The 23,042-nt window shown below is 36.8% G+C and overlaps 1 protein-coding gene across 4 annotated transcripts in view; it reads right to left on the bottom strand.

Annotated features, from left to right (window-relative positions):
• MSRB3 (methionine sulfoxide reductase B3) overlaps positions 1 to 23,042 on the bottom strand; it is a 196,782-nt gene that overhangs the window by 119,365 nt on the left and 54,375 nt on the right. For all 4 annotated transcript variants that reach the window (XR_013482742.1, XM_020990201.2, XM_020990199.2 and 1 more), the window contains 2 exons: positions 10,223 to 10,331; positions 8,482 to 8,559 (listed from right to left, as the gene is read on the bottom strand). Coding sequence is in view for 3 of the 4 variants with exons in the window: in XM_020990201.2 (XP_020845860.1) it covers positions 8,482 to 8,559; positions 10,223 to 10,331 (187 nt within the window). In the remaining variant the exon portion in view is untranslated. The remainder of the gene's footprint in view (positions 1 to 8,481; positions 8,560 to 10,222; positions 10,332 to 23,042) is intronic.

Below are 23,042 nucleotides of genomic sequence, written 5' to 3'. Positions count from 1 at the left end.
GAGACTTGGGTGGAATTCATTTGGACAGGACCCACGTGTCATGATTTGGGGTCAAAGTGCCCTTATATCTACAACAGTGCTGGTGGTTCAACTTGTCTGGCACTTGTTCCCTCTTGTATCTCTGTGTATGTGTGCTAGTTAGTGCTTCATATTTCAGAAATACAACCAAATATAAAAAACAGGTTTGCATTGAATATTGCTTCATATTTCAGAAATACAACCAAATATAACAGGTTTGCATTGGATAATCTAAAAGACAATAAAAACTAGAGGAAAGACTCTTTATGTAATAAAAATTACTGGGGAAATTGGCTAGAATGTTATAAACTATAATCCTAGATCACCATCTTCCCAATCACCCAGGCTCATGATGTAGGTGTCATCCCTAACTCCTCAATGTCTCTCACCTCCAAATCCAATTAGCTGCCTAGTCCTGTCTATTCTATCTTCATAGCATCTCTCGTATATGGCCCATATTTCCTCTGATACTGTCATCATCCTGATTCAAGTCCTCATCACTTCACACCTGGACTATTGAACTACTGCTGGTTAGTATCCCTGCCTCCACTTTCTTCCCTACTGCAGTCTACCTTCTACTCAGCTATCAAATCAACCCTCCTAGAGTACAGGTCTGCCCATATTACTCCTCTATTCAATAAACTCCAGTGGCTCCAAGACCAAATATGTAAAATCCTCTGTATGGCTTTTAAAGTCCTTCATAACTTGACCCTTTTATACCTTTCCAGTCTTTATTCTCTTCTACATATTCTGTGGTCTAATAACACTGGCCTCCTTGCCCTTCCTTGCACAAGACAATCCATGTCCTCATTATGTGACTTTTCACTGGCTATCCCCAGGACTAGAATTCTCTTCCTCCTTATTTCCACATCCTGGTTTCCATGGCTTCCTTCAAGTCCCAGCTAAATCCCATGTTCTACACAAAGCCTCTTCCAATCCACCTTAGAAAATGCTAGTGGCCTTCCTTCTGTAACCAACTCCATTTTATCCTATATGTCTCTTGTTTGTACATATTATAAATCGTCTACCCTATTAGACGGTGAGCTCTTGCCCCTTCATTTTACAGATGAGGGAGGTTAGTTCCAGCCCAGGAGGTTAATTAAACAATTTGTCCAAGACCAAACAATGGCAGAGATGGGGTGTGAAACTTGAATCCAAATCCAAATCCAGTGCTCTCCACATCATATGTTGTTGCTGCTCTCTTCTATTTAGTGTGTAAATATTTTTGCTAGCTGGATCAAGAGATTATAGTCCCCATCCTACTGGGGGAAACTAAATCACTCCAACCCATTCCCCACTGCATGTCCTAATTACTCAGGTTCCCATGCATAGTTAGAACAAACATTAAAGTGGATGAAGAAAAAAAAACATAATAGAAGAGAAGGAATTCTGCCCTTTTCTTACCTGTCTAATCTTCCATATACATGACTCTGACATCCACCCATAATGGCCTTGCAATTCTGCATAGAGCCCACCTAGTCTTCCTATACTTTTCCACATTCCCTCTCCCTCCCTCCATATCTCAGAACATTTGGTTTCCTCTAAAATTCAGCTCATGACCCACCTTTTAACATGAAGCCTCTAATATACTACTTACCCCTCCAAAAAACACCAAAACTACCTTGTATTCCCCCTGTATCATCCTAGAAGCCGACTCCATCCCTGGACTTCTTTTCACATTAGAAGTACCCTCTCTCCCCTGATTGGTCGATTCCTCTCAGAACCATTCACTTTAACGAGGTCCAAGTCAACCATACCTTCTTTCCTCCCCAGGTTACACTGCTGATTCACCAGACTTTCCCTACAATGCTCTTGTTCTGGGTGTCTTCACCCCCCCCATTTTTTTTCTGTCTCCCTCCATTAGAATGTAAGTTCTGAGAGGGCAAGGATTATCTTTCTGCTTATATTTGCAGAGAACCTAACACACAGTAAGTGCTTAATAAATGCTTGTTGATATAATATTCTATATGCATGCATGTGGATATGTTGTCGCCCCCATTAGAACATAAGATCTTTGTCAGAGATCAGGAGATGGACTGTTTTGGGTTTTTTGTTTGGGGTTTTTTTTTTGTCTTTATCCCAACAATGCTTAGTGATAGCATTGTGAGACTTAGAGGTGGAAGAGACCTTTGATATCATCCATGCCAACACCTTGAAGAAACTAGAACCAAGAAAGGTTAAGATTCTCTCCCAAATGCACATAGGTAGTGTGTTTAAGAGCTAGGATCTGAACCTAGGTTTTCTGATCCAGTGTTCTTTCCATTGTATCATGTTGTATCTCTACATGCCTATAGTTGTACTTCTCCAATTGTCCCCATTATTCAAAACTCAGCTCAATCTGTTCTGTTAAGTCTGCCCCAACTGTTTCATCCTATACCAAGCTGTGTTTCCTACAACCTTGTAACTGACAAGCTATCTAAATGGAACTGGAGATTGGGAAGGGGGGAAAGCAAAGGTTTATAATGCACACATTGTCACACAAATATGCACTGATTTCTACTCTTTTTAATCATCTTATTTGACTAGTTCACCTGTCCAATGAGATCAGAAGCTCTTTGAGGCCATAGATATATAACATTTAAGCTCCCCACAGTATCAATAGTGTGGAGCATAGGCACATATTAGGTGATTTATAATGCTGCCATCAATAGAATCTAGTTGAATTGAATTGTGTTTGAAGTACCTTCAAGGTAGCTCCTTTCATACAAAATTTTTTTTTGAAATTTTAAGAGTTAAGGGAAATAAAATACGCCTCTTTACTAACAAGCAAACAAAATTAGAATACACGCACACACATATGCATACATAAATTTGTTCTCAGTATTTTTAAACTAGCTTAGTAAAATTCATGCACATTAAAAAGAAATGTGAACCATGAATAAATTACACATTTGGTTTATAAGAAGTCTCTGAATAAGGTTCTTGTGCCTGGAAAGCAGCAAAAAAAAGTGGTACATTGTTCACTGGGGGAAATGTATTTAAGATAGAGTACTAAGTTTAAGAGTGACTTAAGAGCAACTGAATGGTCTTTTTTGTATTATGTTATATTTGTGTTAGGAAAGTGAATGGAAGAAATTCTTAGTTTAGTTTTTTTTCCCCAAATACCTGGATTATGAATGAGAAAACAAGCCCTTGCCCTTTATAAAACATTTTTAATCCTATAATGTTTTGGCCCATCCAAACTTCCCTATTTCCCTGTTTTTTCTGCCTTCCTCCCCCAGCTCTGACACAATTCTCTTCAAACAACCCTTTCTTCATTTTCTTCCCTCATTCCTGTCTGTTTTTTCCTACACACACACACACACACACACACACACACACACACACACACACACACACAAAGCCTCAGTTGTTTTTAGGAATACCTCGTGTTCAAAGCATGAAACTACCTCCCTTGAGAGGGCCACTGATGGTGATTCCGCTAATCATTGAGCCAATGAACTAGTTGCTCTCTACAATGCAACACAAAGCAGAGGATTTCTTTCCTCTTTACTCCTTTCCCCCACCCCTAAATAGCCAAGAAAACAAATGAAGAGAAGCAAACAATAGGAATGAAAAACCAGCACAAAGATAAAAACGCTGCCACCTAAAATCTCAGAGAAAATAGGTGGAAAATGTTTTTTTCCCCTAGAATAATGCTAAAAGAAGGGAATCAATGTCACAACACATGTGAAATCTGACTCCCATCATTACCTGTGTTTGGATAAGGGTCTCACTTTGAGGATTTCTGACTCAAAATCTCACATGGGATAAAGCCTTCACTTATAGTGGCTCTGTTTCTTATTTAAAACAGTAAGTCTTCCTTAGCTCCACAAGTCAGCTAAGTCACATGATAGGGAAAGCAATGGAGAATCTTAACCTAAAAGCAATGGGGATGTTGCCAATTTTTACCATTTGGGATATTAACAAGTTTAACATGGCTCAGCAACTATCTAAGTGTTACATCAACTATTATGACACAAACCAAGGGTGTTGAAATGTAAAGATCTGTGTTTTCTGAGAGGAAATGGGTGACAATTTGAAAGGTTGATTTTTTAACATGAAGAATAAATATACAAGAATTCAGAACAGATTCTCAACCAACATTTATGTATAATAAATTTCATGGTTAAAAGAGTTTTTTGTACTTTTATAATTCTCTTTCAGAGAACTAATTTTGATTCATTTTTTTAAATGTAGGAAATGACAGTGTTTTGAAAGAAAAAATACATGTAGTGATATTTTAATAAAGTTTTACAATCAAAAGATATTATTCATTAGAGATGGACTCTTTATTATAATATCATATGAGTTATGAATCAGGGAACACTGAACCATATGTGCATCCAAGGTGCTTGCCATTGTCATAGAGGATATCCAGTGCAAAGTTCAAAGGGAAGAGAGATTTCCTTTATTTAATTAGATCCTCCAGATCCCCCTGTTTGGGTTGATTTCATCAAACTCCAGAAATCTGCAAAACCTCCTAAATGAGATTCACAATCACTCCAAAGAGTTCAATCTAACTATCCACATGAGAAAAACTAAATGGATGAAGAATGCCTATTGTCTGGAACAGTGGTGTCAAACTGGATGGAGTGAGAGAAAGGGAAGGAAGAAGGGAGGGATTAAGCATAAATAAGGATCCCAGTGAGCCACATATTGACTTAGAAAACCACATTGTGGCCCACAAACTACATGTTTGACACTTCTGGTCCAACATGTATTATATAGTTTTTAGCCCTGTCATCTCAAGAGATATAGAAGACCCTAGAGGATGGGTGGACTTTTGTGGAAGATTTACAGGAGGACACAGAAAATTCAACAAGTATTTATTTATATATATTCACCTATTAGGTGTTAGTAACTATGCTAGGCACTTGGGATACAAGTACAAAGAACAAAACAATCCTTACTCACAAAGAGCTTACCTTCTAAGGAAGAAGATAACAAATAGATATTTAAATACATAGATACAGATATAAAACAGAAAGACAAAGTGAATAAATACAACCATATACAAAATAAGTAAATACCACTAGGGCGCTACTAGTTGGAAGAATCAGGAAAAGGCTTCCTGAAAAAGATGGTGCATGAGCCACATCTTAAAGGGGAAAAGAGACGGTGAAATGTGGAGGCAAGGATACAGCATATTACAGTCTCAGAGAATGGCCAATTACAAGGTACAAAAACGAAAGCTAGAGTACTTATGAAGAAGAGAGAAAAGTTTGCCTGCGAAAAGCTTGCCTGGCCCCACGGGGATCCAACTGTCCAGGTCCAATTGAGCAACTCCTTGCTTAACCTCACCTCACCTCAGGGTGCTCTGCCCAAAGGAAGGTAGATAAAGCACAGGAGGGAGAGCAATGTCTAATGAGTCTGGCAAGATGGGCTGATGCCAATTGCATAGGGCTTTAAAAACTAAACAGAAGAGTTTTATTTGATTGTGGAAATAATAGGAAGCTACTTAAATTGGTGGAGCAGAGGAGTCACATAGGCAGATATATACTTAAGGAGAGTTTCTTAGCACTAATGTGTAGAACAGACTAGTGTGAGGAGAAATGAGGCAGGAAGACTAATTAGAAAGCTGTCTTAATAACCTACATGAGAGGTGATGAGAGCCTGAATTAAGATGCTAGCTGTGTGAGTAGAGAGAAGCGGTCAGATGTGAGAGATATGTGAAGATAGAAATGACAAGATTTGGCCATTGATTGTACAGGTGGGTGAAGGAGGATGAGGAGTCCAGAATAATGGCAAGGTTACGCTGTGGGAGACTGCAAGTATGGTGGTGCCTTTGTTAAAAATAGGAAGTTTAGAAAAAGGGAGAGTTTTAGGAGGAAATAAGATGTCTCCAAGTCGTCCAATTTTAAATTCCTAATAGGCACTTAGTGATATGGTACTGAAGCTTAGGGGAGAGACTTGGCCTGGATATGAAGACCTGGAAGTCATCTAAATAGAGAACATAGTTAAACCTATGGGAGCTAATGAAGTTACCAAGAAGAGCATTTTTGAGGTAGAAAACAAGAAGGTTAAGGTCAGAACCTTGTGAAACATCCACAATTACAGACCATGATATGGATGATGAGCCAGCAAAGGAAACTGAGAAGCAGACAGGAAGGCGGAGAACCAGAGAGGAAAAGGTATCCAGGAGGAGAGGGTCGTTAATCGTGTCAAATACAAGAGACAGGTCAAGAAGAATAAGGACTGGGAAAAGACCATCAAATTTGGTCATTAAAATAGAAGTCATACAGGATGAAAAAAATATAAACAAATTAAAATCAGCATCAGGAGAGGGAATGGCCACATTGCTAAGATCACAGAATGATTCAAGTATCAAAGTAGCTCAAAAATCTCTTTTTAAGTGAAAATAATTTAGATCAATATTGTTTCTTTATCTTTCTTAAAGTCTGCTCAGCAGAAAAAAAAAAGTGCTTCCAGAGGTATATTTCGTCAACTTGGACATATAAATTCTTGATGAATTTCACAATCTATAAGAAGGTCAAGAACATTCTGAAGGTCAATTTGAGTCAGAGACTCCTTCATGCCTACCTACTGTGCTCTGTAAAGGGTGCTTTGTCATTTCAAGAAAAGAAGAATCTCAGGATTAGAAGGACCCCTAGGAGTCTACTCTACAAAAACATCCTATCCACAACATTACTTAACAGAGTTACAGAGCCTCTTCATGAACACTTTCAGTGATGGGTAACTTATACTCCATTAGGTAAGGAACTCACTATCTCATTTAGGTAGATAATATGGTGGCCAGTGGAAACAGCATTGGCCCTGAACAGAGGAGAACCTAAGTTCAAATCTCACCTGTGATGTTTACTATCTCTATGACCTTGGGCAAGACACTTGACTTCCACAGACTCCAGTTTCATCCTCTGTAAAATGAATAGGCTGAACCAGAGGGCCTGTGAGGTCCCTTCTAGCTCTAGATATAGGGCCCTAGATAGAACATTCTTCTTCTGTACATCCCTGATTGTTATAAAGTTCTTCATAAAGAGCTTAAATTTCCCTTCCTATAAATTCTACTTTTGTGCAACTTCTTCTCCGGAGCTCCACAAAAACAAATCTAATCCCTTTTCCAAAACAAATAGTTCTCTAACTATCTTAAGGTCCACTGCCAGCTAATTTGGGTGGCAGAATGGACTTTGCCAGAGATTTAAATAGTATATATTGTGACAGGAAGAGAGTTATTGCCTATTAACAAGTACCCCAAATCTCTCCACAATTCCCTTTTCCAAACTAAACATCCCCAATTCTTTCATCTAGTCACCATATGATTATGGTTTTGGTTCTCTCACTATCCCATTCACACTCTTTTTTATTAAATGTCATTGGGTCTTGTCAATGTGCTTCTTAAAATGTGATCGTCAAAACTGAATGCAACAATGCAGTTATGGGGTGACCAGCCTAAAGATCAGTGAAACTATCATCTTTCGTATTCTGGATACACAGCTTCTATTAATAGTAGCTAAAACAACATTCTCTACTTTGACAGTCATGTCATACCACTACCTCATACTGAGCTTGGTGTCAATTAAACCCCTACCTCCTTTTGAAAGCAGAACCACATCTCCCTTGCTCTGCCCTTCTGTGTTTTTTGAACCTATGGACAAGACATCACATTCGTCCCTCTTAAATTCGATCTTGCCATACTCAGTTTGTATTTTCAGACTGTTGAAATCCTCTCAGATCCAAGTTTAACTTATCCAAAATAATCTTCCTAGTATGTGTCATCTGCAAATTTGATCAGCCAGCTAGCCATGTCTTCAGAGATGTGTTGATACAAATCTTTAACAGGATTGAGATGAGAAGAGAGATCTAAGTCATGGCCCTACAGGACTTCTCTAGGTTGCCCTAATTCATAAATCAACATTCTTTGGGTTTAGTTGTTCAACAACCTACAAATCTACCCAACTGCGCTATCGTGGTCTGAAAAAACACATATATTTGGTGCACATGCTATGTGTACCATGTGCACACATGCAATGTGTGCTGTTAAGTGTTCAACACCCAGTTCTCCAAAAAAAATTTTTTTAAGTATACATGATACATTTTTAAATTTAATTAATAAATTTAATTTATTATTAATATTTCCTCCATCACTTTCTTAAGGCTAGACAATTAAGAAAAAATAAATCAAGCCCTGATTTGTAGCACTTGCCAGTTTCCAAGGCAATTTAACAATCAGCTCTGGTGAGGACCCAGGACAAGCCAGCTCTACATGTCTGTGTACAACCCAATGTGTATTCTCACCTAGAAATCCATAGATGACCTTTTGAAAATCAGCTGCTTTGACAACTTAGTAATTTTATCACGACTCACAAAATTCCAAGCTATTTTTATTTTCTAAAAAAGAAAATGTTCACTCTTAAGAAAATGCAAAGTTATTACAAGCACTCTGTTATTACAAGCCATTGGGTCTAGCACAGTCACATGAAGATCCCCAGTGTTCAAAAGCTGTATTTGTACCCTTTTACTTACTTGAATAAAGGAGTCCCGCATACAACACACTTGTACATTCCATGATCTTTATGACTTGTATATTTTCCTTCAAAGGCACTGAGAAGCAAACAAACAAACAAATAAGCACTTGAAGGACAAATAAGGTAACATCTTTCTCATAAAGTTACAAGGCTGGAGCAACTTTCTCTAATAAAACTCTTTTAAAATTCATGAGGATCAACTCATCCCAAAATGAAGAATTAATAATATAAAAACTGGAATATCACAAATTTATCTTAATTTTTTCTGTAGAAGGGAACAGGCACAGAAACACATCAAAAGAGCACAGGTTTGGAGTCAAATTCTCTAGTTAAATAATTCACAGAAAGAGTCTTTTCCTTTTCAAAAATGGTCTTTTTTTAAAAAATGGCTATACTTTAAATTGAGCATTGTCTTACTCAACCAAGGGTAAGTTTTTGGAGTCTCTGAAGTGTCCCTTCCAGGAGTAACTGTCAGAACATGAAGTTGAGGCCAAGACTCCAAATTGGAGGAGCCTTATTTTTTGGTTTGAGGAGGAATATTGAAGCTTTAAGGGAATATTTTTCTAAGTTAACAATCTTAAAGGCTAGGAGGTCATTCAGTTAATACAAATCAGCTGTGCTAGCCCAACAAAAAGTCTATGTGTGCTACAGCTTGTTTTTATTATACCTTCACCCTCTTTATGAGGTCCAATTTTTTTATAAACAGAATTTTTAAGAATGACCTAATCTCTGGTTGTTTGTGGGCATTAAATCATTTGTTAGTCGTGTACACAACAGCCATGATCTGGGTAGAACTCCTAAGCCGAGACCAAGGTCCACTGCCAGCTAATTTGGGTGGCACAATGGACTTTGCCAGAGATTCAACATTTGGTCAATTCAGTAAATAGTATATACCGTGACAGGAAGAGAGTTGTTGCCTATTAACGAGCACCCCATGTGTGGTAAAGAGCCCTTTCACGTCTTGAATAGAAACAAGCAGTTACATCATTAATAAATCTGGATCAGAGGTGAGTTAGGGCCTTGTGCCAAGCTCCATGGTATAAATTAGACAACAAAATGGTTAGACCTTGGCAAGTTTACCTTTGAGCTGGAATCAGCTGAGAGAGACCTTATTCACTAAAAACAGTCTTGAAAGGGAACACACTCCTTTTTTTTTTCAGGATGTAGGGCGAACTTCCAAGGACTAAAGCCATGTGAGGGCAGTTATTGAAAATTTTTGACATTCCAACCACAAATGAGCCAATAAATACTTTCTGCACATGTGCTTCAAAAAGAAATTGGAGTGGGGTGGAAAGGAACTAAATTATGCTACTTTCTTTTTGCAGCCAAAATGTCTGTACTTACAATGGCCACCTTCAAAATTTCATCATCCTGGTGCAGGGCTGTTGTTCCTCAAGCTTTTGCTTAATGTGATGCTTTCCTCCCTCCCCCCGCCAAAACCACCTAAATCGCTCTGACTTACACACATTTCAGAGTAAATGAAAGGCAAGTCCTTAACAAAAGTGCTGTGACTTTAGGGGGAAGATGTAGTAGTAGTATTCATCAACCAAGGGGGGAGAAAATAAATAAAACATACCACAGACTTTTCCAGCATAATTTCTGTCTTTTCAGTGATATTAATGTGTAGAGGTTAGCAAATGTGCAGAATTCTTAACAACAGTCAGTGAGGAAGACAAAGAAACGAGGAGTTATGAGGGGGGCGGGGCGGGAAGAGAGAGAGAGAGGTTCGGTCGGCTCACCTCTCAGTGCCTTTCTCCTGAGTGACATGGTACTGCAGGGGTGTTAGTCGCTTCTTCAATTCCTGCTGGGAAAAGACCACCTTACAGTTCTTTCTATCCCTACATGACCCTAGAAAAAAGAGAGGATATGGGAGAAGGAGCCTTTTTAGGTTAAATCCTGAATAATTGCTTTGGCCGGCGGCCACAGCAAAGCTTCTGCATTCACTTGTCAATGACCAGACCGGTCCCTAATGCCCGAGAATGGCTCAGCTGAACTGCCCTTGATTATTTCAGCAAGTCCGAGTTTTAAAAGAATGCTGCTCAAGAGCAAGGTGATTCCACTGGAGCAGGGACAAGGTGCTTCGCCAAAGCCTACTGGATGGGATACCAGATTTTTTTGAGATAACTATTCATTTGATGGCAGCGGCCATCCTCTCAAACCCGCCCCCCCCCCACAAAACACACACTTCATTTAAAAAATTGTTTTGAAAATGTTTTTAACATACTGTACATACAGAGTAATGGGCATATGATCATAGGTCGAGTATTGGCAAATTGTGACTTCCCTGAGGTGTCTCTGTCACACGTGGAGGATATCAGGGATTGGATTTGAACCCAGGTTCTCTGATTCCGCAGCCAGTGTTCTTTCTATTGTATTTCCAAATGGCTGCCTAGCAAATTAAACCTCCCACCTGGCAAGCAGCGATTTTACAACCTTGCAGTATGGCTTAAAATCGAAAATTATTAAATTTCTATCCTGAGCGATTTAACTACTCCCATATTGTTGTGGGTTTTTTTTTTTCCTTATGCCTACAGATATAGTTTCCATTTACTACCAAGTTATTCTCAGTCATTCTATCCGGTCACAGCAATAGGTTACGCTGACTTTGAAAACAAATGTGTAAGAGCCATGTCTCCTTGAGTGGACAGAGCAAGACAGAAATTGTCAAGAGCCTACACAAGAAGTCACTTGCTATGATTCTATTAGCACCTACCTCCCAGCATTGCTGTGAGGATGAAAATGAGATATTTGTAAAGCACTTAAGATAAGGCCTGGTGCATAGTAGGTGTCTGATAACTGCTTATTAATTTTTTTTTAACTATCCAGCTTCTAGAGAAGCAAAAGAAAATGCTAGAGGGAACAAGAAGGATAAAGGGCACTATTTCTTCAGAAGTCTACCATTTCCTTTTGCAACTACATGTAGAGCAAAGGTCCTTAGCCTAGGGTCAGTGAACTTTAAAAAATAATAATTTAATGACTGTACTTCAATATAATTGGTTTCCTTTGCAATCCTATTTTTTTTATGTTATACATTTTAAAACATCATCCTGAGAAGAGGTTGATAGGCTTCACCATGGCACAAAGAAAGGATAAGAACCCCTGATCTAGAAAGACCACTCTGATTAAAGTGTATTTGAATGCTGAAATAATTTTATGCAGACATAATCGCAATGACAGCTTTTATTTCAACTCATATAGTCTGTGATAAAATGTTCAGACAACATCTCTTTATATCATCTCTTTCTATACCTTATTTTATTTTACCTGTACACAAGATTGAAAAGAAAAATAACACGCTACAATGAAATTGCTTTTCTTTGCAATCCATCACAATGGAGAAAGACTTGCAGATGGTCCAAAATATAAAAAAAAATTGTTGTTTTTAAGTTACTGAAAGTTAACTTAAGTGCCCTGATCATTATGTCACCCAATTTCTTTTGTGATAGAAAAAACTCTGAGTTAGAAAAAAAACCTAATGCCTAGTTTCTTACTTTGCAAAGCATCTCATTTCACAGCATGTGGGTCCAATGAAATAAACCCGTGAAAAATTAGCTAACCGGCCCTCCTGATTGATGGAGCACTAGCATCCGTAGCCAAGGCAATAAAAATACAGTGACTAATTCAACTGTTTGAAAATATATATATATGAATGGAGAAAAATACCAAGCAAAAACTAGATATACAGACTTTAGAATGTACCCTGCAGGCTCTCAAACTTGGACCTCCATTGACTTCCCAAAAGAAGCCAATGTAGATAACTATATACAAATTTAGCAAGCCCATCTTCACTGCCATTTTGGTTGAGTACCTCACAGCACTAGATCCCAAAATATTTAAGTCTTTATCAGTACACCAAATGATTAAATCATCTGAATTATCTGAGAGATAGAGGCTACATTCTCTCCCTCTCTCCCCCAGCTCAGAATTAATCAATCCATCAAGCTGAATTTAATATATCTTATTACTTTCTGTAACCTGCTGAACACTGTAAAAGGAATGTGAGTTTCTATTCACTGTTGCAGGCTTAAAGGTCATTGTATAACTATTTTTTTTAATCAAAAGTGTTCTGTCTTTGTTCATTTTGTCAAAGAAATTCATTTTCCAAATTTAAGATGACAAAATGCCTTGTTTAAAATTACTCCTTTCTGAGGCTCAGGTAATTAGAATTTGTACAATTCAATTAAACAATTCTGTCTAAAATATTTTTGTTGTTAATATATGTTCATTCATATAAAAAGACCAATTGTGTTCCCAAAGTTGAGGGAACCAAGCTACCCATCTGTATGTCATTTAGTACAAGAGAAGCAACTGCAGGTTTAAATTACATGGTATTGGATTGCAATTTCCTAACATTGGATGCTTTTCTGCTTTTTTACCTTGAGTCATTACTAAGGAGTGTTCATAAAAAGTAGCTTAAAGCACAGATGCTTGCAAATCATTTAGGCAAAGATGTTTCTTTCTTTCTTTTTTTTAGAAAAAGAATAATACTGTTGGTCACTATTGACTAACCATATCAAGTATTTCTAAGAGGAAAAAAAGGTAAAATTGAAAACATCTGATTGAAGTAAATAATGCAAACATAAAAAGCTTTACTAGCGAATGAAGGGTATTGAAGAGACTTTATTTCATAGATTAGAAATTACTTTTGATCTAAACATTCTCAAAAACAGATTGTTTTCCACTATGAACCATCTCATTAACTGTTCCACAGAGCCCTCATTTTAATGGCAAGCTCTGAAAGTACTGCTGTACTCTTTTGTTAGCCTCAATCTTTTTGGGGAGGGGATAAAGATTTCATTCCAGGTTTCTTTGTTTGTCTTTCAAGAACCACTAAAGCAGTATTCACACAAATTTTGTAGGAATGCGCCCTGTGTCATAGCCCACAAATTATTTGGTTTCGGTGCACTTAAAGGTCACCTTCCAAATTAGTGAAATTTTCCTTCATCCTGGCTTTTCAACTTTAAATATAAATATTGTTTCCTAACTGTAAGTGAGATTTGTTCTCCAAGAAATTCTATTGCTTATTTAAAGTTGTCAACTTTTTCTTTTTGTAGGTTTTTATTCTCTGGTAATGCTGTTTCCTAAAGTAACAGACCTTTTAAGGTATATTTAGCAGTGAAAGGAAGTATGCGTATGTTAGAAATGATTTTCGTGTTGTTATACCAGACAACTCAATGAGATGACTGTATATTAAACCAATTCTCCAAAGCAAATCTTATTATTAATAACTTCCTGAGCAGTAACTAACTTCAGTAAGCTGCTACAGAACATCACTAACAAAAATTCATGATAAACATTGACTTGATCACTTTATTGCTGGTCCTGGGGTTTTTTGTATTGTTTTGGTTTTTTGCTAGACTTCTTTCTTACTATTTTGGCAAAACCCATGTAATGCCTTTGCTAATTCTGAAAAAAGCCATCTCCTTTTAAAAAATCCCATAGCAATTCATTCACTGGGTGTGTTCCCTTCCTCTCCTGTTGTTTTTTTTTTTAAGTATCTTCACTCTGACACTATAATTCTGTAATTTTTCAGGGAAGCTTAACTGAAATAATAAATGAGAAAGCATCTGATTCATAACCTTAAAACCAGCTTAGAAATCTACAAAAAAAAATTTGTTTTCTTATTTAATAATGTACTTTGCAACTCACAAGTGGCTATGCACATATATGTAATTTACTCTGTAATACATATCCTCTGCAGTGAATTAGGTATAGAGACTTTCCTAGGTTTTGGGGTTTTTTTTTTTAACTAAAAGGACATTCTCATAAGGAAGTTTCTCCTTTATGGTGACCCTATGTCATAGACGTGAATTTGGCATTATACCAAAGTCCCGGTGTGTCTAATTAGAAGTCAATATACATAATTTTCACAGGCAAAAAAAAAATTATCTTTTTATCCAAATAACAATTATCAAGAATACAGTCTTGGTCAGATTACATTATATTTGGTGTACTGTAAATCATATTTTAATGTAGTAAAAGACTTTTTTAAATAAATCTTGCCCAGAATAATATCCTCAAACTTAATCTTTAAAAAATACATATCCTGTTAAAATAAGTCTTAGAATATTTAGAGAACAAAGACACTACAATTAACCTGCTTATTCAATGTAAATTACATGGTAATTTTCAATGTTGAATAATGTCATAAAAACATTAAGATCAAAAAGGGAAGTGAAATCAGTGATGGTTACAGAGCATCCCACTGAATGATCAGTTTTTGTATAGTAAATTAGTTTGTCAATCAACCAACCCTTATTTTCTCTGAATTAGTTCCCTGAGCATTTCAGTCAGTGATGAGATTCAAACAAGATTTTCATATGATCTAGAAAACCTTTGAAAGCTTAACTTTGCATCCATAAGCAAATCAGAGCTATTGCCTAATCTTAGGTGTGCATCTCAGTTTTATTTCCTCTATTTCAATGAGAAATAAAGAATTCCAATAATTAAGCATTTCTTCAAGATAATATACACACAACAGACTCCTTTTTATTTTGCTATGATCTTTAAGTTTACTAATGGCGTTGTAAATGAAATTTTTTAATGTTATGCCTAAGAAGTATAAGATGTGATTTCCATTGTAATTCCCAATTTTTTGAAGTTTATTAATTGATCACATTCTCCCTTTAGAAGGAACAAATATCTGTTCCAAGCTGCATCTTGTTATATCTGAACTTTCTTAGTGCTATCTAAATAAAGAGAAGAAAATAAAAGTCAAATCCAGTCCATTTTTAGAATGGAAGAATGTAAAATACATACTGTGACCTAGGATGCTTTTTTTTAAAACATTCCAGTAATTCAAGAAAGACTACAAAAAATTCCAAGTATGGGAGTGAGGATTTGGAAGGGGTGGAGGGCAGCTCAGAGAGAAGTTCAATGCATGTACAAGCATGCCCAAGTCTCAGTTTACTCTCAGAGGTAGACGTATACAGGAAAAACATTCCTGAGATGATCATGTGACCTCAAATGTCAAGATATTCTTACTTCAATATTCTGGCTTCCATGAAATTTAAGGCTCCAATACCTCTTACTGAGAACTTTAAACACAATATGATTCTTTTTAATCCTTAAGAAAAAAAAAAGCAGTTCAAATGTGCAAATGATCTATGAGAACAAGGAAATTCACATTAAATTGGATAATTCAGAATTTCTGTCTCTGGAACTTCTACCTGCCAAAGAAATCACATCAACTCAATTTCTCAGTGTCTAGCACAGTACTATGCACATGCTAAATAGATTCAGAGCCAGAAGGGACTTGAGGAAAGAGAGGTCCAGAGAAATATGGAAACCTTCCCAAGCTTGCACAGGCAGCAATCAGAATCTTAGCCCAAATCTTCTGACACCAAGTCCAGTGTTCTTTCCTAACACACAATGAATAGTTAGTATTAAACACAATAAACAACACTGAAATAAATGAACAATCATTAGTGAATGGCTTTCTGGGGTAAAGGCACCAGCTTCACATTCATAGGTAAACCAGAACTATTACCTAATTTTGAGTACACTTCTCAGTCTTACTTCTTCTATTCTGATATTGTCACATTTAAAACATTTGAGAGATAGTTTCTGGATAATTAATCATTTTATTAATAATGCTAGCATGTTTATTAATAAAAGGGTCAGTGATGCTTTTGAATGTGAAAAATATCTCATGGGGGTGAGCTCCTAGTTTACATGCCCTTGGAAGAGCGAGTGTTCCTGAGGGTGGCAATCAACTCCGATTAGTTAACAATTAATGACAGAATGAATATGACAATGAGAAGTGGGCTCACTCCAATGATGGTCTAGATAAGATCTTGGATAAGATGGTCTAGGTGGGGTAAATTTTTGGCAGAAGTCAGTAGTGTCTTTCAAAGGCTGGGCTTTGAACAAGGAAACAGGACAGATAAAAAGCCTGGATCTCCCCCATAATTGGTTATTAACAATAATTTCTCTCAATAGGAAATATATAATTCCAACAATTAAGCATTTCCTCAAGTTAATAAATACATACGCACAACAGGCTCCTTTTTTATTTTGCTATGATCTTTAAGTTTGCTAATGGCATTGTAAATGAATATTTTTAATGCTATGCCTAAGAAGTATAAGATATGACTTCCATTGTAATTCCCAATACTTAGAAGTTTATTAATTGATCATGTTAGCACTCTAAAATGAATAAATATCTATTCCAAGCTGCATTTTATCATACCTGAACTTTCTTAGTCTAAATAGAGGAAGTCAAATGCTTCGACCAACTCAAGGTTTCAATCCTACACTAGTGGGCCACAAAGATCAACATGGAGGCCCATGCAGATGGATAGTTAGTCAATGAAAGTTTTTTGATGACAATTTTACAGTACCCCTTAAATGTGGGCTTATAAATCTTTGGCCTATCAGTGCTTTTACCCAACTGAAACATTTTCATTAGTCCTTGACTTATTTATTACAGTTGGAGTAGTGATGTATAGCCAATGGTAGTGACCTCAAAGCGGCACAAAAATGTGCTAAGGTCGTGGTTCCATTACTTTCCAACAACATAATTTCTTTCAAACTCAATCCAATTTCTTTTGGGCCCTCTTTTACCAAACACAAAGGAGATATGTTCCAGAACCTCAGGAGTCAAAAATAAAAGTGTTTATTGTCTATTTACAAAGTAGTGATTTTTTTTCTTTCCTGTATTTGAGAAAATTACAACTTGATTTCTAAAAATGATCACATTTCTAGCTTTCATGCTGCTTTGGATGATTGTATTGAAGACAATTCCATAGATAAGGTTGAGTTGGCATGTTCTATTAAGACTTGCATAAAAGTTCCAATTAATATCAAGGGAATGGACCATTTTAAACGCCTTGAATTTTAAAAGACCAGATGTTTCCATAGTTAACAGTTGCATGACAAAAATGGTCTTCTGACTCTCATACTTAAAGGATCGTATTAATAAACTGGAAAATAGTTTTCTAGAAAGTTGGAAAAATTCTATATTCCTTTTACCTCCTTCACAAAATCAGGAAGTCTTACCTGATAAAAGTCACGTTTACTTGGATCATTTTTTTATTCTGGCTCCCCGATCCCTTGTTCATTTTAGTGTGTGCAGTATTATTTTAAGTGTTCCTTAATAACCATTCTCAATCTTCATTTGTATGTTTTTTCCTCATTTAAATAGTTAACAAGTAGTTATTAAGCACCTACCATATGCCTGGCTCTGTGCCAGGCTCTTGGGGAGAAAAAGAAAGGCAAAAAGAGTCCCTGCTCTCAAGGACCTTACAATCTAATGGGAAGATAAATTGTAAACTCATTGAGCTCTCTAAACAACATGCATAAAAGGCAGGGTGTAGGGGTTTAGTATAACCTCATATGTCTGTCTTGATTGATCAAAACCAGCAACAACTGGGAGTTAGAAGAAGACTCAGGTAACCTGAAGTGACACTTTCCCTTTTGTGGGGAGAGGGACTGGAAAAGTCACTCAAAATAAGAAAAACCCATCTCCAAAACTACCTCTCAGTGGCATATTTGACATTCCAAGGTACTCAAACATTCTGGCCTGAGAAAGTGGGTGGAAAGGTTGCCTTGAGTTAACCCTGAAAAAAATCATCTAAATAATAAGATCTAGATTTGTAGAGGGGGAGGGTGGAGATTGAAAAATAAGGTGAAATATTTGACTTCCCATTTATTAACCCAAGTATATAATTACTGCCTACAACAAATTTGAATATGTTTAAAGTTCATTCATTCATTTAATAAATATTTTTAACAGCCTACTATGTACAAATACTACATGGTTTAACATTTCAGGCTAAGAATCTAAATGGGTAAAATTTCACTCATGAGATTGTATGGAAGAAGCTTTAGACTGGGAATCAGTTTACCTGGGTTCTAGTCCCAGCTCTCACACTAACTTGTTTCACCTGTCTGCGTCTCAATGTGCTTTCCTGTAAAGTAAAGAAGTTACATTTATGTACCTTTTCTTAAGAGACTGATAAAGTTCACTATGATGTGAAACACATTAACCAGTCTATATTCACCTAACTGGTGACTCAAAAGAGAAGCAAAGTTAAATCTAAAAAACCTCCACTATGGTATATGTGTTTTATTTGGGGGCAAGCAAATACATCTTATCCATTGATAAACTACTTATGAGAGCACTAGCCACTTTAATTATACAGAGCAAGGTGCCATGGTGGCTAGGATGTTGGACCTGGAGTCCAAAAGACCTGATTTCAAGTTTGGCCTCAAATACCAGTTATGTGTCCCTAGGCAAATCACTTAACCTTTGTCTGCCTCCGTTTCCTCATCTATAAAATGGGGATAATAATACCACCTATGCCTCCTAGGGGTGCTGGGAGGATAAAATGAGAAAATATTTGCAAAGTGTTCAGCAAGCCTTAAAGTGCTACATAAATGATATTATTATTGCCACTGTCAACAATATGAAGGCTACTGTATTCTTTGGAAACTGACTGCAAGCACTATGATAATAATGATTTAGATGTTAATGTGGGTTGTAAAGCCTCCAAAACCTGGGATTTAGAACAATGTTCAAAGAAGTTTTGATTCAAAGTACTATCTGAAAGTACTATTTCTAACTTGTAAAGCAAGATAATAAAAACGGCTGTTTTGTTTTTGATGTTTGGGTTTTTTGTAAGATACTACAGTGAACAAGAGGTAACAGCGAAAGAGAAAGTCATTTTATCTGTCTGATTGCTTGTGAAACTTCTGACCAAGCTGGAATTGCCTGTTTTTAATTTTTTTTTTGTATGGGTCTTCAGTAGAACATCATAGAATGTACAGAAGGGAAAAAAATTAAAAACAGACAACCTCATTTCCATTCTACATTTCACATACAATCAAAAAGACTTGCAAACAATAGCTCTCTCTCCCATACCTCCTGGCCCTGGGGAGTCATGGACTGCAAGGCAGGGTTGACATGTAACCACCCACAAAAAGGAAGTAAAGGAGCCATCCCACAGACTAGCATGCAGAGCTTTATTTAAATTTTAAAACAAATAGAGTGTATTGGAGATGAAAAAGAGACTGGTGTTATCTGCAAATTCAAATTCACATACTTCCAAAATTGTATCATCATATAAACCAGGCTTGAAATCTAAACTGACAAAATGCTAAAAGCAGAGAACAAGCAGATAGTCAATACAAACTGGATTGGTTAGTTGTTCTTTCTCGAAGAAGGACAAGATGGCATCACTATGTTGGAACCAAGGTACAGTGTGTCTGACTGTGGCTAATCAGACCAATACAAGCTTGAAAGTTTCTACCATAGATCAAGCCCAAATGGTCCACGTGAACTTTTGCAGCAGAGATGGCTCTAAATTTGTTTCTCATATTTCAATGATACAAACTAAAATCAGGTCAAGGCAATCATGTATTTGGGGTATGACTTTGAAAACCTTATTTTTTTCTCAGTTACCTAGATGGATAAAGCACAATTCTCTGACTTTACCCACTTTTTTAGCAAATTTTAAAAACCTTTCATTTCACCCAGTGCTGTGTTCTTGGCCGTTATTCTTTGGGCATTCAATGGAAAACCTGAACTAAAAAAGCTGCAGCTAAAGTAATTCTCCTTGATTGCTACCATGAAAATCCTCCATTTTACGTTCCTTTGCCAGCTCTTTTGACTTCCAAAATCTAAGATCACCCTCTCAATATTTCATTGAATAACAGAATTCTAGAACAAAAAGTCTTCCATCTCTTCCAATACTCCTTTTTTTTAAAAAAATGTGGAAACTAAGACTCAGGAAATAGTAAGTGACTTGTCCAAGGTCAGACAGTGAGTTGGAAGTTTTCACTGATGTCAAGTCCCCTTTCTTTTGTTTCTCTGCTTTCATTCACCTCTATGTCTCCATCCCAAGTCTCAACTATTCTTATTCCCTCCTTAAATGACTTTTTCAAGAGGCATTTTTTTTCCCCTAAAGTCTAACCAGTCTTGAAGGATTGACAGGCTCTCTCACCCTTCTCTTTCACCATAAACTAAAGTGAAGATGAAAGGACTTATATGTACATAGTTTTTCTTAGAAGAATGTAAATTCCTTGAGAACAGAGATATTAAAATGTGCTGTGCTTTGTATGCAGATGATGGTTTATTTATTTATTTGTTCATTATTATTTATTCAAAACAGGTAGGACATGAGCTAATCTTTTTCTTATAGTGGTAAAGAATTTTCACTGATCTAGTCATACACTTTTGCCCTGTCTACCTTATGGCCAAAGGCATGTTCTTCCAGATAGCTGGTTGGAGGCCATATAGCATACTGAAACTAACATAGAGACTGAGTTAACACTGGTGCTCTAACAATCCAAATGAAACCACCATTGACTATATCTTCCTAACACCTAATGAATATTTAATCAATATAAAATATGATACTAATAGAATATTTTTTTAAAAAATTAAGCATTTAGTAGTAAATTTATTTAATTGTGAAAGTATTAATTATTAATTAAATGTAGTAAGTGTATTTAACCACTGGGTCAAGACTCATTGATTCCACTATGCATCTCTCACAGAAATCCCCTTCTCTCCACTCGTATGACTACCTCCCCAGTGAAGGAGACTTGATCTCCTCTGGTCTGGACTACTGTAACAGTTTCCTCATTGGTCTCCCTGTCTCAAGTCCTTCCTACTCTAACCCTTCACCATACAAGTGCCAAAGTAATACTACTAAAGTCCAAGTCTGACCTTGGTACTCCTCTCCTCACTCAATGAGCTCCAATGATTTTCTGTTACCTCTAGGATCCAATCAAATACAAACTCCTTTTTTGGGGCATTTAATGCCCTTCACAACCTGGCTCCAACCTCCCTTAGCAGGCTTATTTCCCTTTAGTCCCCTTCATTGTTTCTAATACTCCATCTCCTGACTCCATGACTTTGCCCAGGCCATTCCTCACACCTGGAATGCATTCCTCCTTACATCTACCTCCCTACACCTACCTCTTAGGATTTCTAGCTCAAACATCCTCTCCTACATGAAATCTTTGTTGATCTCCTGAGCTGACTAGCCTTCTCAACCAAATTAACTTGCTTTTATTTTTTATACTACACATTGTTGTTCATCATTTGTTTTCAAGGAGGACCAATGTCATCAGGACTTGAGTGTGAACAGGATTTAAGTGATGCAGAGCTACACAAAGTTTCAGTCGCGCTCTCTCTTCCAGAGTCATTGAAGTCCAATGGCACACAGAATTGGACATGACTGAAAAACAAATGAATAACAAGAATATACAATGTATACATGTATGCACAGAGCTAGTAAGGGTCTCAGACTGGACTCGTGTTCCTGACTCCAGGCCTGGTGCTCCATCTGCTCCACCACCTAGCCACCCCTCAAGCAGAGATTAAGTAACTACTTGTCCAGTATGTTGCTGTAGATTCCTTTTCAATTATGAGTTGGCCTGGATAGGCCCTAAGGTATTCTTCAGCTCTAAAATTCTGTGATTCTGGGACTCAATGATTTATTTCAAGGAACTCTTTCTATTTCTAACCATCTGTGGATCCACCATGGACCATTTGGGCCGACAAATATGAATCACAATATAATTCTGATAAGATAAATCCACTCTCCTTTACTGTACTTAGCTCTCTATAAAAGTCATACTATTCAGATGACCGACAAATCTCCACTGCACTATTAGGTAAAGTTTAAATTCTCTGTGACTATAAGAAACATAGCATCTCTCTTGCAGACAATTTATGAGGACCATAAGAATGCCTTCCATAGCTTTTAACAAGATATCATCACTATTACTTTCATTTATTTTAAAGACCACCACTAGTAATAATAGGATTGTGAAGCACATATTTTTGTCCTTTTGCATCCCAAACAAGCTAGCACTCAGTGTTTGGGAGAATGTCTGAAAAGAGGATAAACAAGAAAGTCTCTGTGTGAATTTAAATCTTCATAATTTAAGCCTCTTGTGAAGCAGTTTTTTAAAAAATGCTATCTTAATTGTAGCTTTGTCATTTCAGTGTCAACCTTTGTCATAAGAAAAAGATGTTCATAGAATAAAAACTATGAATGTAAGTTATGAAATATGCTAATATTCCACTTAAAAGATATGGAAGATTTTGGCCTTAAAGAAAAGATCTATTTACATTTTTTAAAAGTACAAAAATTAAAAGAACAGCAATTGTACAGTGGAAAAACACTTGGTTTGAAAATAGAAGACCTGCTTTTGAATCCTGGCTCTGCCTCTTACTGGCTTTTTTCTCCTGGGTAGCTGGTAGTCACTTTGTGACTCAGTTATCTCATCTGTCAAATGAGGATAATAATAACACAGATAAAACAGACTTCATAAAATTTTTCTGGAGATTAAGTGAGAAAATGTATGTAAAGTACATTTGTAAACTATAAATGCTACATAGACGTATAGGAGATGCATGGATAGAGTGCTGGGCCCGGAGTCAGGAAAACCTGAGTTCAAATCCAGCCTAATACACTTAGTAGCTGTGTGAACCTGGGTAAGGCACTTCACTCTGTTTGCCTCCGTGTCCTCATCTGTAAAAATGAGCTGGAGGAGGAAATAGCAAACCACTCCCGTACCTTTGCCAAGAAAACCCCAAATGGG

The sequence above is a fragment of the Phascolarctos cinereus genome, unplaced genomic scaffold, assembly GCF_003287225.1.
Source record: "Phascolarctos cinereus isolate Bilbo 61053 unplaced genomic scaffold, phaCin_HiC Scaffold_1;HRSCAF=81, whole genome shotgun sequence".
NCBI lineage: Eukaryota > Metazoa > Chordata > Mammalia > Diprotodontia > Phascolarctidae > Phascolarctos > Phascolarctos cinereus.
This window is presented reverse-complemented; position numbering and strand designations above follow the sequence as displayed.